Raw genomic sequence first — 15423 nt, 5'->3', positions numbered from 1 at the left:
GGAGTGGCAAATGAAGGAGCACAATTTGTGCGATTTTAAATCCCAACCTCACATAGACGAGACACATGTACCTCTGGTGCACGTCAGCGACGATTTTGATTTGCTGAGAGCGTAGACGCTTAATTTACTTCGACTGTGATACTTTTGTTATTATTTATGAATTATGACACATGATTTAGTTTTATAAGGACATATTGTGCTATGTATATATATATTTATGCATATATGTGTATGGTCATGGATGGTGACTATACGGTACAAGCAATATATTCAAAAATATAATAAAAACTAATTTGTTTTTAGTTATCCCTTCCTGAAGCATGAAAATCCGACACGTTGTTTCAAGTGATTCTGAATCGTTTGAGACCGAAATTGGAAATGCACGTATGGGACAAAACTTGCTTTTCGTCAGCGTTTTCTTAAAAAAACGACTGGATAGAGTAGAGTACTGGATAGAAATCATTTAATAATTTTGCTGAAACTCGACAAGGACGAGCGGTAGTTAAATTTGCGAAGCGAACGGCAGGATTGAAAAAAGCAAAGATCGGCAAGTTGTTTTTTCGTAATTTATTTTTTAAAAAGAAATCTGGAGATCTTGATGAAAATTTGTCAGGTGGTGTAGAGTTCACTGTCTAAACAGTTAGTGGTTCAATAACAAAACATTTTAAAATTTAAAAGACTCTGTGTATGTATTACGCGTGTTCGTTATAATATTTGAATCATTTGTTGAAAATAATTACCACTCTTAAAAATTCTGCAATAGTTACTCACAGTAACAATAATAGTCTACTTTTTAACTTCCCGAAAGAGAATTTTGTTTTCATAAAAAAATCCGATTTGTTAATTTTGTTTTTTCGACGTTTCAAGTTATTCTGAATCGAATGAGACCAAATTTGGAAAAAGTATGTAATAATAATTTAAGCCGATATTTATGAAACTTTTTTTGGCGATATATATCATGGTCCTATAGAACTTACTGAAAAATTAAGGTCTTATGACAAGTAGCTTAATTTTCAAAATTTATCAAAGTTTGAGAAAATGAGTAGTTTTTTTGAGGTGTGTTAAAATTAAAATTAGACGATTTACTTGGTATAATGATAGAGTACTTGGTCTTAATGAACATACTAAACCATTAAAGTCCAACGGAAACTGGTTCAATTATAAAAATAATTGATTTTTGAAAATATGCTTTTAGAAAATGCTCCGAGTTAATGTGTTCGTTCGTTTTCAATAATGTGTAATAAATCCACTCGGAACACTTTTAATCACTCATAAATGAATTTATTTTTTATTGATTAAGTCGATTATTTACACATATTGGGAAGTTCATGTAACTTGCCTCAAGGCAAAATACCAAACAAACCAGTTAATGTTATGATTCCTATTGAACTAAAATATATCGATTCTTATTAAGTGTAACCTGCTTTAAGTAAAAATGCCATTTACTCCCGTTTTAATTAAGATATGCGGAGATCTGTAGTAATAGTAAAAAATAAATAACATAAATTTGCAAAATATTTTATTAATTTTTGAATAAGGCAAACATGTGGTAACACTAAACATGGCATCCTTTTTGGTAACACCCTTTCCTTATCTATGGTAACACCGTTTCCGCCATAGTGCGAGCAAGGAGCAGTTTCAGTTTATGGTCAGTATAAGTTCATAAACAATCTCATTTTATTGTACAATCTCAATTCATTAAATATCGCCTCAATATTATAAATGCATTCTAAAATTTTATAATTATATTCTAAACAAATATTAAAGTTGTTAAGTGCGTGATTTGATAGTAATTTGTAATTTGCAAATGGCAAATGACCCATTTTCATTACTGTTTTGTTGATACTAATATTCGTTGTGGTAAATATAATTAAGTTTACGTTCTTTTCTTATCGCTTGCTTAAAAGAACATAATTAACTCATACATATAAATGCGGAACAAATATTAAAGAGATTATTTAAATGTCATGAAGTTTATCGACATAACCTAAAAATAACATTCTGTTAGAAGATACAACAAACGCGTTCAAGATATTCTTTTAAATCTTTTTGTTGGTGTTATTTGTGTGCTAATTAGTGTAATAATAGTGTTTTGGGTTAAATAATTTGAATTGTTTAACACTATGGATTATTACATTGGTGTGGACGTGGGAACTGGAAGCGCCAGGGCCGCATTGGTCGATTCTAGAGGTAAGAATAATATTATCATATCTCAGTCATAATATTTATTATAATTAAAATATCTTTATATAATTTTTCAATATTCTTCATCTTCAATTTCCTTATAATATTTCTATAATTTTCTTTTTTATATGTATATTTCCTAATTATGTATATTTTTTATGTTTATTTAAATAACACGAAAACTTCATTCCGGATATTCCATTAAAATTACTACGTTTCCTATAAACAGATTAATATGAAAATTTTGAATAAATCCAATACGAACTTGCCTTTAATATATGATTCTAAGTTTTCTTCACGAGCATCGGGACATTTTTTTACATTTACTTAGCAGAAACTAGATAAAATTTACTAAAATACTGTATAAACTTTGTTACATACTTTGGAATAAAATTTTGTATAGTTTGAATTCGCCCTAATTTAAGAACTGAGATTCATAAGTAAAATATTCAACAGTGAATTTGAAATTTTCACTTTCTTTAAAAAATAATCTGTTTGTAATTGTATAAATTAAATTAATTTGTTAAACATATTCATATTTGTTATACATATTTCTTCTATGTATTACAGAAATTTCATATGTTTTTTGTTTATTAACTTCCCATAGGTCAAGTTATAGTAATCGCAAAAAAATCGAAAATTAAAATTTTTATATATCTTTACGTTTCAAAACCTTCTAAACATTTTGGCATACCTTAGAAAAAATGGATGTATGTGTGTGTGTGTGTGTGTGTTCGGATACAAATTTTCGTCGACGATTTCGGGAACACCGATCATCCGATTTGAATAATTCATAAAACATTCGATTTGTATTGATAAGGAGACGTGCTGATTAGTTTTTGGCAAAGGCAGATCTAGCCGTTCCGAAGATACGGAGCAAAAAGTGCCAAAAACGGTAACTCAGTTTTTAAAAGAACGGAGCGTCCGATTTGAATAATTAAAAACACATTTTATTTGTATTAACTGAGTGAAGAACTGTTCAAATTTTTGGAAAGGCAGGTGCAACGACTTCGGAGATGTGGAGAACAAAGTAAAAAAATGAGCCATTTAACGGTCAAAAATAAACATTCACATCAAATAATTAGATATTTTATAGAGATTTTAACAATAAGTATAAATTTTGTTTACTTTCCTATGGGTTCCGTACCAATGTTTACGCGTTAGAGAGCGACGCGGCGCTTACGCGCTTCGATATTTCGTCTTTATGCAGTTAAAGCAGTGCGATTGCTTTGAAAAAAAGTTCAGAATTTCCAAAATATTTCAAAATAAATGATTTAAGATAAAATGATTTAAGATGACTTAATATTGTTCGAAATTCTATTAAAAGTTTCAAATCATTGATTAACTTTTATTGATTATTTTTAATTACGGTACGGGAAGTTCCAGAAATTTGCATTAAGGCACGATGCCCTAATTGCCTTAAGACAGAATTCCACTTACAGCTAGTTTGTTGACTTTGTATGCACTTACATTCGCCATATACATTTTATAAGTTAACTTTACAATTTCATATGTTCGACTTAGATTCTAATTAGAATCCTATAAACACGCGGGTTATTTTAGCTTTGATAATTTTTTATAATTCAAAATACTACTTACACCTAGTTCCTATTTAACTTTTCCAATTTTCTTTTTCTCCAGGTCACGTCCTGCACACCAGTGTGGAACAAATAACGACATGGAATCCGGAACCAAATTTCTACGAACAGTCCTCTGAAGAAATTTGGTCTAAAGTCAAAAAAGTGATCAAAAACGTGATTCACAAGGACGAAAAAATTGACAAGACTCGAATTAAAGGCTTAGGATTTGCTGCAACTTGCTCTCTAGTCGTCCTGAACGAGGATTTTAAAAATTTAACGGTTTCCAAAAGCGGAGACGATGGGAGGAATATTATATTGTGGATGGATCACAGGTAAGACGAAAAAATATATTACACAATATTATTTTTTGGATATATATATATATATATATATATATATATATATATATGTATATATGAAAATAAGCCGGGTTTTCCTTCCTGACGATATAACTCCAGAACGCACAAACCGATTTCGACAATTTTGCATTAGTTGGAAAGGTCTCGGGCTCCGCAAGGTTTATAGCTAAGAAAATTAGTGGGTCATGGCATCGTGCCTTAATGCAAATTGCTGGAACTCTACGCACCGTAATTAAAAATTCGAGTAATGGCATTAGTGAAAATTAACAGAATTATGTTTGGTTAAGTCAACGAGCAATTCTTGCCGCAAAGAATAATGATGTACACGCACTGAATTTCACCATTCAATCAAAAATTGCTGGCGATTTGGTGACATACCAATGATTCCGACTGGTCTTCCGTTTGACTTCAAACGATTGTAATTTCCAGTTCGCTTTGCGTTCGCAATAACAAGTAACAAGGCCAATAGCTTAGTGTTTGCGGGATAAATTTCAAATATATTATTTATAAAATCATTGTTTTTCACATGGGCAGTTATACGTTGCCTGTTCACGAGTTGGAAAACCATCCGCTTTGTTTGTGTTAACGTCAGACCAAAAAACAAAAAATGTGGTTTACCAAAGAGCACTTTAATGAAACGGATAATTTGCGGATTCACTTTCATTTACTTAGAGAAGTTCAACTAAAAATCACTTTATTTTTGTAATCGAAATAAATTCATTACTGTTGTATAATAAAATCAAATTTTTCCTTTTCAAATATAAAATAAACAAAAAGTTTCTTCATCTTTCTCACGAAACCATCTGGTGGCGAAACGGAGTTCGTCGGGTTTGCTAGTTATATTATAAAAATCAAACCAATTATATCACAACAAATAACACATTTCTAACTACGTTCAATAAAACTGCCAGCTACTTTATCATTGTAGAAATGTGCTTTTTTGTCTTTCAAAAATTTGTTATCTAGATTTTTTTACCCCATAGACGAGGTAACTTGGAACGGCAAGGTGGCAAACAGGTTTAATGTCTTAATTTAATTTTAAATGTATTTTACAAAATAATTATATTTTTAACTAATGCTAAAAAACTACCAACAGAAGAAAATACTTTTATTATGAATTTTTAAAGATTACCGTTGATCTCTTGATAGCAAAGTCATAAGAATCAAGATTATAGCTGGTTATACATCTTTTTCTCTCTACTTTCAAATATATTTGTTAAATAATGCTTAACTTAACTGGTTTTTGACACATCGGTTGTGTATCTTTATAACCCTGGACCTTCATATGTTACTAGCTATTCTTCGATAAATTCTGGAAAATTATAACTGGGAAAATGCTATTCGACAAAATGTCTTTTTGATCGATACCAAATTTAGGTTCTGAATTTAAATAACAAATAAAATAACCTAGAAAATATTTCATAAATACCAATGAGTATATAATTATACAAATGAGATCTTTCAGAGCAACGTGTTTGAGAAAAATATGTCAAAAAGTGCATTTTTATATTAATATTTCAAAAAAGTTGATATTTTGAATTTCTAGTAACACTTGCGGCCCGTTTACTAACGTTTTTGTGTATAAATAAAACTACAAACAAACCTACTTACTACAGTTTAACCATGAATAATATTCACGTAGATCATCCTATTAAACGTAATTGAACATCATCTCTTAAAAACGTTTGACATTTGACGTATTAGCCACCGTCCATTATTTTATTTAAATTACGCTTCTACAAATATTTTCAAATTAAAAAAGTAAAGTTTCTACGCGATTTTGAAATAATATCCACCTTTTCGACTATCTCTGGGTTGGCACGAATTTTTCAAGACTAAGACTGGCCAAATCGGTTTAGCCGTTTTCGAGTTTTACCGAATCATTTGATCGAGAGCTCCATTTTTATATATGATATATATATATATATATATATATTATTTTTCTTCCTCCAGAGCATCAAAAGAAGCAAACCTAATAAATTCCACGAACCATCCAGTTCTCAAGCAAGTTGGCGGTAAAATTTCGTTGGAGATGGAAATTCCTAAGTTGTTGTGGCTGAAAAATAATTTACCTGATACTTGGTCTAAGTCTGGACATTTTATGGATTTGGCCGATTTTCTTACATTCAAGGCGACTGGTGCAACCACCAGAAGTCTTTGTACGCTGGTGTGCAAATGGTGCTACCAGTCAGGTAATAATAAAATAATAAAAAAAAGAATGCGAGTAAGGATCACACGCGATTGAAGTTAAACTTATTTGCTACTGTATAAAGTAGCAAATTTAAGTTGAGTAAAAATAAATACATCATATAACAATTTTGAATTATGTTTATTAGTAATATGGAAACATTCGTGATGCACACATTTATTAGTGTCATCAATCATTATACACATTTATATAATGATAAATTATAAATTATATTTTTATGATAGCATTAAAAATATGTATAATATTTGAAAACAATAATGTAATTCAAGTCATACTTCAAATATGACATGATCGGTTTGTCATTGTAATTAGCATTTAGAAATGAACCTTCATTAGAGTAATGAAGTAATTGCTGATTAACAAATTCTATAATATTCGTTAAACAACGCCTAAACAAATATTATTTTCGCAACTTCACTCATCATGTATTAATTGTGTTTGAAGAACTTCATGCAATTAAAATTAACATACATTCATTGACTGATGGCATTTTTTTTATTTTTTTTGCTGGCGATATAATCTCATTCTTTGAACAGCTGTAATATTAAGGTGACCATACGTCCCGGTTTGGGACAGTCCCGGATTTCTACCTTGTGTCTCGGGTTTTTTTAAAAAATTACAACTACCCTTTAAATAACTTATGAAGAAGTAGCTTATATGAAAATTAGTAGCAGCTTATATGAAAAAGGGCGAGTCAAAATAGCCTCTCCCATTCATAGTTTTGAACTTTTATTTTCAATTTTACGAAAATTTTTAAACATTATGAGAATGAACTTGACTTCCTGGAATAAGTGCATAATTAATTTTAAATAATTATGAAGAAAAATTGACTAAAATTTTATAATATGTTTGAAAACGTAAAAATATATTAGATCCAAAAAATTAAAAATAATATAATTATATTAATATATATATGTTATATATATGTTAACATATAATCGAATAGTAAAGTTCTTTGTCGGAAACTCTGATGTAAAGAAAAATACTCATTTAAAAAATGAGTTTTCTTGCATTCTTAAATAGTATTTGTTATTTCAAAATTATTTTATTTTTTTAGCAATCACCCCCCCCCCTCTTGAAAAAATATGGTCACCTTAGTAATATCTGTCTTAAAAAAAAAAAACATTTTCCATTACAATAACTTCAAAGATTTATAGAAACTACGAATAATATAAAAATAATTTCTAATCAATAAACTTGTTTAGTACACGGCATAAATGTTTTATTTGTTTCATTATTTTCAAAGAACAGGGTAAAATATCCTTCTGCTTCAGGCATTTTCCATGAAATCAAGATTTGTACTACGATGTAACTTTAAAATGTTTATTTATATCTATGCCGATTACCTTGTTGATATCGGTACGCGTACAACGTTGATGCCGGTACGCATGCAACGACAGATCTCTATTCACACGACACGACGACCAATCACAATCGATCCGTATAGAAATGATATCATCGAGAGCGAATGACAAATCTTTGGCACTCGACTCTTATCTGCCGTAACGCACTTCCGTTGCATTTGTACGGATTTACGCCCTAGTTGTGCCTAAAGAAGTTTTACTTCAATAATAAATAAATTTCAAGTCATGCAAATTTTAACATATAAAAATTTTTCTTCCAGGTGAAGCTCAACCAGAAAAATCAGGTTGGCCTCTCGACTTCTTCCAACAAATTGACTTGACTGATCTTTGCCAGAGCAGAAAAATTGGTGATAAAGTTATACCACCAAAAACATTTTGTGGTGTTCTCAAAAGCGATCTTTTAGGAATATTTTGGTTTATCCAGTTTGCAAAAAGTGGCAGTATCGTCTGGACTGATAGATGCTCATTCGGGAGCCTTGGGACTATTGAGTACACGAAATGATAAAGTCACAGATGATTGCAGGAAGAAACTGAGTCTTATTTGTGGTAAGTGGACATTATAACTTAGTGCTTTCAAATTAAATATGACTAACTACAGTTGGGCTTATTATATCCAAAACCGGATCCGTTAGGACTTGGAGTTATATCCACTTAATAACTCCGACAACTTCGAAACCTAATACTCGGCACAAATGTGTGTTCTATAGTATGTTTACGTTTTGTATGAAATCGTTTACAAACAGTTTAAATATTCATACATTTTATTATAAGAAATTACTATTTTATGCATTTCTCAATTTGCATACAAATCTCAAATTGTATGCCGAAATTGAGACAAAACTAGTGTATGGCATCGTGCTTTAAGGCAAATTGCTGAACTCCCGTACCGTAATTAAACATTCGAGGAATAAAAATAATCAATAGTTGTTTTAAATAATTTCGATTAGATTATTTAGTATAAATACATACTGTAAATACATAAGTGCTTAAATTGGACGACGACGTATTTTATATATAGCTTATGTGTATGTACAAGAAATATTGTTTTTTAAATTAGATTTTTTGATAATTTAGAAAATTTTTCAAAATTTTGAATTTTTTAGAAGTTTGAAATTTTTTCAAAAAGAAAGTTTTTTCTAATTTTTTTGAAAATTTGGAAATTTTTGAAAACATTCAATTTTTTTGAAAATTTCGAAATGATCTCAAATTTTTGTGAGAAATCGTTTTTTTTTTAATTTTGATATTTTTGAAATTTTTCAAAATTTAATTTTTTTTGATGAAAATTTCGAAAATTTGATTTTTTTTTGAAAATTTTGTTTTTTTTTAATTTTTCAAATTTACTAAATTTTCTGTAAATGCATTTTTTGCACACCGTTTACTCAAGCAAAATGTTTTTTGAATTAATCTAATAAGATGATCCCTTCTCTCAAAAACTCAATTTCTATTTTCTGCACTCTTTGCTTCGTATCTACGAAACGGCTAGAGCTGCCTTTCCCAAAAACTAATCAGCACGTCTCCCTATAAATAGGAATCGAATGTTTTTTGAATTATTCAAATTGGTTGATCCGTGCGCCCGAAATCGTCGACGAAAAAATGTACACATCATTTTTTTTAAGGTATGCCAAAATGTTCAGAATTTTTTGAAACGTGAGGAAATGCAAAATTTACCCTATTGGAAAAAACGGAAATTTTGAGAATCTGAGAACTATTTTTAAAGAGAAAGACTAGAATTATTTTAATATTTTCATATTTACATGAGAATAATGCTGTAAACTTTATTTATGAAAGAAGGACAAATCTTCACTAATAAATGTATAATATTTTTCACGAAATAATAATACCTTTATTTCCTTTTCGAGAATTAATTGTGTATCAAATAGTTCGATTAACATACTATTACTTTTAGACAATTATAAAGTCATAATTGTGTAAAAGTAATAACATAATGCTAAATATTTTTTTGCTTGTTGTATACCATTGAAAGGGCTCATTTACGGACAACCATTATCGTATACTGAATATAGAATACAAAATAGCATTATTTTGAGACATTGTATACCTGGAAAGTCCTAAAATTGCCTATGAGACGAAAAAGTGATCCTCTTCTTTCGACGTAAATCTATGTATTGGTAAACAATCTCAAGCTAATGTCTTTACATGTTAATATTGTTAATAGATTTACCGGGCAGTTGTGGTTTCTTATGCTTGTTTCTTGATAGTAAAACTATGAGAATGTTTATCTATTTGCTGTGAGATCAGGCGTATTTTATATATAAACAAGCAAGGAAGAATCTTGTAACTGCACTATCTAGAATTCTGTTATCATAAGATTCTTCCTTGCTTGTTTACATGTAAAATACGCCTGACCGCACAGCAAATACATAAACATTTTCACAGTTACTCTAACACGAAAAAGCATAAGATAGCGTTGTCATGACAACGCAGAATTTTCTGAGGCAGAATTGCCTTAAAAATAAAATCTCCGATACAAGTCCCTCGGATTCACTCCGAAGGACGAGTTGTATCTTCAGAATTTTATATTTTCATCTCACTATTTTTTTATCCTTTCAGGTACTTCAACATGTCATATGATCGTCCAGGATTCCTACAAATTCACTCCCGGTGTCTGGGGTCCTTACCACAACGCCATATTCGAAAATATGTACCTAAGTGAGGCTGGACAAAGTGCAACTGGCAAACTTTTAGATTTTGTTGTGCAAAACCATGCAGCTTACCACAAAATTCTAGAAATTGTCGATAATGACGAAAATAGAGTTTACGAGTTCTTGAACAAACATTTGGAACAATTGGCCAAGAAGCAAAGATGCTGGACAACGTTTGATATTTGACGAAGGATTTACATGTTTGGCCTGATTTTCATGGGAACAGGTCACCTATTGCTGATTCCACACTAAAAGGTAATAAAAGAAAACTGAGCTAAACCATATAAGCTTTTTTGGATTTCTATCTATTTTTTGAAGTAAAACTTCTTTAGACGCGACTATGGTGTAAATCTGTACAAATGCAACGAAAGTGCGTTACGGCAGATAAGAGTCGATAAGGGTCGAGTGCCAATGATTCGTCATTTGCTCTCGATGATATCATTTCTACACGAGTCGATTGTGATTAGTCGTCGCGTATGTGAATAGAGATATCTGTCGTTGTATGCGTACCGGCATCAACGTTGTACGCGTACCGATATCGACAAAGAAATCGGCATAGATAAATAAACATTTTAAAGTTACATCGTAATATAAATCTTGATTTAATGAAAAATGCCTGAATCAGAAGAACATGTTACCCTGTCCCCCGTAAATAATTATAATAAAAATAATAAAACTAGTGGTGGATGGCATCGTGCCTTAAGACAAATTTCTGGAACTTCCCGTACCGTAATAAAGTATTCGAGAAAAATTAAACGTTTTCAAATATAAAACTGTAACTTTTATTATTTTATTATGAGCAAATCAAATGCAAATCATGAATCAATTTATCTCCAGAACATTAACAATCGTCATTTCATTTCGAATTCAATTTCAAAAAAATAGTTGCCTAATTTACAGAAAATTGAAAAAGTGCTCCCGTATAGTCACAGTCTAAACGCATTTGCAAATAATTCTGTGCGACATTTTCACTAATACTGTGCTTAGCTTGGCAGAATTTTCACATTTTTCAATAGTTTTTACAAAATTGGAAATGTTCTCCAGTGCATGAACAGTCTAAACGCACTTGGGTAAACATTTGTACCAGAGTGGTACTTAGACTGTGCTTAGCCTGGGTGATTTTTTGAATTTTTAATCCAAAATTACAAAAATATTTTTTTGAAAAAAAAATTAGAAACAAAATTTTTTTTCCAAAAGCAATTATTTTGTTGAAATGAGCAGAACGTTCTTTGAATCATTTAAATCGGACGCTTAGTTCTCTCAAAAACTGTCATTTTTTAACATTTAGCTCTGTATATCCGAAACCGCTGGGCCTACCTTTGCCCAAAACTAATCAGCACATCTCCCTATTAATAGGAATCGAATGTTTTTTGGATCATACAAATCGGATGATCCGTTCTCTCAAAAACTCGATTTATATTTTCTGCACTCTTTGCTCCATATCTCCGTAACGGCTAGACCTGCCTTTGCCGAAAACTAATCAGCACATCTCTCTATTAATAGGAATCGAATGTTTTTTAAACCATTTAAATCGGCTGATCCGTGCTCCCGAAAACGTGGACGAAATAATGCGGTCATACAAAACACACACAAACACACATCCATTTAGTTTCTGAGGTATGCCAAAATGTTCAGAAACTTTCAAAACGTCGAGAAATGCAAAAATTTTCATTTTCGATTTTCGGCCCATTACTATAACTACCCTACGGGAAGTTATTCAAATGGAAAATAATTTTAAGGCAAGACAGATATTACAGCTGTTCAAAGAATGAGATTATATCGCAAAAAAGTAAAAAAAATGCAAGCAGTCAATGAATGTATGTTAATTTTAATTACGTGAAGTTCTTCAAACACAATTATTACATGATGAGTGAAGTTGCGAAAACAATATTTGTTTGGGCGTTGTTTAACGAATATTACAGAATTTATTAATCAGCAACTACTTCATTTCTCTAATGAAGGTTCAAGTCCTAAATGCTAATTACAATGACAAACCGATCATGTCATATTTGAAGTATGGCGTTAATTACATTATTGTTTTCAAATATTATACATCACATTTTAATGCTATTATAAATATATAATTTATAATTAATCATTATATAAATGTGTATGATGTATTTATTTTTACTTAAATGCCATCTTGTACAGTAGCAGATAAGTTTTACTTCACACTCTTTTTTTTCTAGGTATGTTATGTGGTCTAACAATGACCTCAGATATAGAAAATCTGGCTTTGTTATATTTGACAACTTTGCAGTCGTTATGCTATGGTACCAGGCATATTATTGAGAAATTAGAAAAAGCTGAAGTGGGTCCTATAGAGATCTTGTTAATTTGTGGAGGTCTCTCGAATAATTCTTTATTCGTTCAGACACAAGCTGATGTTTGCGGATTGCCCATGCTGATACCCGAGGAAAAGGAATCTGTTTTGATAGGTAAGGGGGAAATGATATTGATAATATGTATAATATATTTATATACATATATTATATATATTATAGTAGATATTATACATTATATTTTTAACTTTACGAAGGTGAAGTTTATGCTTCATGCAGGCACTCGAATTGTAGTGTATTCTCGATATTTCAAATCATTGTGAATTTAGTTGAATCACTGTTTAGAAAAAATATTGTGAAAGTTTACATACATACATACATATTATATATATATATATATATATATAATATAAAAACGAGTTTCGGAAATTAAATTTATAATATAATATTTATATTTTTTTATATAAAATCTAGAATTATTCATTTAAAATCTAGAATACTTAATAAATTATAATAAATAATTTAACTTAACTAGGGATACGGACACACAAAAAGCATATTTATTTTGCAATGTGATATCAGTAGAAACAATTAAACGATTAATAATTCAGCAAATTAGTAAATAACAGCTCTGTTTTTTGCTTAATCTACTTATTCAATTTTTTTTTTGTTTGAAGTTACCGTGGAATCGAAAAAGAAATTATCTAGTGTTCATTCCCATAAGCGCAAACCTGCGAAAGATTAAATTAATTGTTGGGCATTATTGACGAAAATTTGCGAGCTGATTTAGTTGAATCGGAACTTGTTAAAAAATATAAACTGATTATAAAAAATTTGGAGTCTGTGCTTAAAAAATGACTTGTTTATTCCGAGAAATTGAATTGTAACTTTTGCTTTTGTTGCAAATGTTTCGCATCTGTTGAACTTTGAATGTTGAAGAAATGCATGGAACAAATATGAAAAATGGAAGTAAAATTTACTTTAGAACGAAAATCTTAAGGCTTATTTTATACCTAGTGGTGTACACAAAATAATACATATCAAATATAATAAGTTTTTTTTTCAATATTGTTCAAGACATGTGTAATTTCTTTGCATTTTTTACTGATTTTTTAACAATACTTCTAAAATATGTTAAATATTTAACTTTAAAACAACAAGCTGATACTCTGGATATGACGGCTCTTACGATATCAATAAGGAGAAATTTACGACGCAATTTTAGATATTGTTAATGATGAAAAATTAAATTAAATTAAAATTTAAAAAATCCAACATGAAATACGAGTGTTATGTTTGAAAATTAAATGCTAGTTTTTTTTAAATAAAAATATTGCACATACGTTAAAAATAATTGAAAATTTCAAAATACTTGATTATAATAAACCCCCGAATCGCCTCGATTTTCTAAATAAATTTAAAATCAATATATTTTATACGCTTTTAGATTATATTTAATTTTTTGTGCACTAAATCCAGAATAATTAAAAATTAATTTATTTATTTCACTTAATATTTTTGTTAAATTAAAGTTATAGAATTTAAGAAATGCATTTCAGAAATAGTATTTATTATTTTGATATCAAGATCTTTATACCGAAATAATAAATACTATTTCTGAAATGCATTTCTTAAATTCTATAACTTTAATCTAACAAAAATATCAATTCTTTTGCTATGGTAGTCGAACTTATATCCTTAACCAATTTACTACATATTGAATATTACTAAAATGTGAAATTATGACAGGGATTGTGTCATTTATTGATATCGATAATAATAAATAAATTTAAAATCCATATATTTTATACCCTTCTAGATTATATCTTTTTTGTGTACTAAATCCAGAATAATTAAAAATTAATTTTTAAAAAATATGTAAATATTTATATAATTTTAATGATAAACTATTAAAACGGTGAAAATTAATAGGGGGGGGGGGCGCTAGAAAAAAAGTTGCATGCGGGCGCTAAGGACCCCAGGACATATATGATTTTGATATTTATACATATATGATATTTTATATTTGTTTCAGGTGGTGCAATATCTGGTGCAACAGCCTATCGACAAATGCAACAAGGAAAAGTGCAAATAGATTTGTTCGAAAACATGGGCTGCCGAGGTGAATTGATCGAGCCGATTTTTGGAGATGTCGCCAAATTCCATTTGAAAAAATACAGAGTATTTTTGGAAATGGTGAACGACCAATATAAATACAGGAGGATGATGGAACTGTGAGAAAATAGAAGTAATTATATAAGTTAGTCTTCTTTATATTTCAAACTATTTTCTTATGCATATTGTCTTAGACAATACTTGGGTGACTTTTTACTGTTCTCGTTGCCACAACAACGCTATGTTATCTTAATGTTTTTTTCACTTAATCATATCCAAAAGACTTTATTTATTTATAATGAATTTTTATTAATCCTCTTTTCTATAGATGTACCATAAGATTTTAAATTGACATTTTATTATTTCTATATTTTTATTATGGAAATTTTATCTATAACAATGATCTAAAATATAATAAATCAAAAACATAACTTAGATACAAGCTAACAGACTTGTTTGGAACTGACTGTGTTTTAGACAGAATTATTATGATATATTATTAGTGACGTGCCGTATAGATGACTAAAATGACCTTTAGATATATTTATTTATTAAATTTTTGTCATAATTTATGATAAAAATAGTTGAGTATACTTTACGAAGTAAAGGTTGTAAACATAAATTGCTATAAAAAAATACATAAATGGTTGTAACATATTATCAAATC

The 15423-nt window shown here is 29.5% G+C and overlaps 2 protein-coding genes across 2 annotated transcripts in view; both read left to right on the top strand.

Moving 5' to 3' along the window:
• The window catches only part of LOC113376130 (ankyrin repeat domain-containing protein 12), a gene marked incomplete in the record, with an annotated part of 27898 nt that extends 27641 nt beyond the window's left edge, over positions 1–257 (top strand). Inside the window, 1 exon segment of the mRNA XM_026616057.1 lies at positions 1–257. Within this exon segment, the coding sequence (XP_026471842.1) occupies positions 1–115 (115 nt within the window).
• A 1656-nt stretch (positions 258–1913) lies between these two features.
• On the top strand, positions 1914–14879 carry LOC113363305 (FGGY carbohydrate kinase domain-containing protein). The gene is given in 9 exon segments (XM_026605800.1): positions 1914–2190; positions 3826–4096; positions 6077–6315; positions 7957–8120; positions 8122–8242; positions 10268–10509; positions 10512–10614; positions 12549–12797; positions 14677–14879. Coding segments are annotated over 9 exon segments (1659 nt in total). The 5' UTR covers positions 1914–2123.
• The last annotated feature ends 544 nt before the right edge of the window (positions 14880–15423 follow it).

This window comes from Ctenocephalides felis, unplaced genomic scaffold (genome assembly GCF_003426905.1).
Source record: "Ctenocephalides felis isolate EL2017-DRISC unplaced genomic scaffold, ASM342690v1 CF-g0.4_SCAFFOLD_00845, whole genome shotgun sequence".
Taxonomy (NCBI): domain Eukaryota; kingdom Metazoa; phylum Arthropoda; class Insecta; order Siphonaptera; family Pulicidae; genus Ctenocephalides; species Ctenocephalides felis.
The sequence above is the reverse complement of the archived record's forward strand: the minus strand, read 5'-3'. Positions and strand labels throughout refer to the sequence as shown.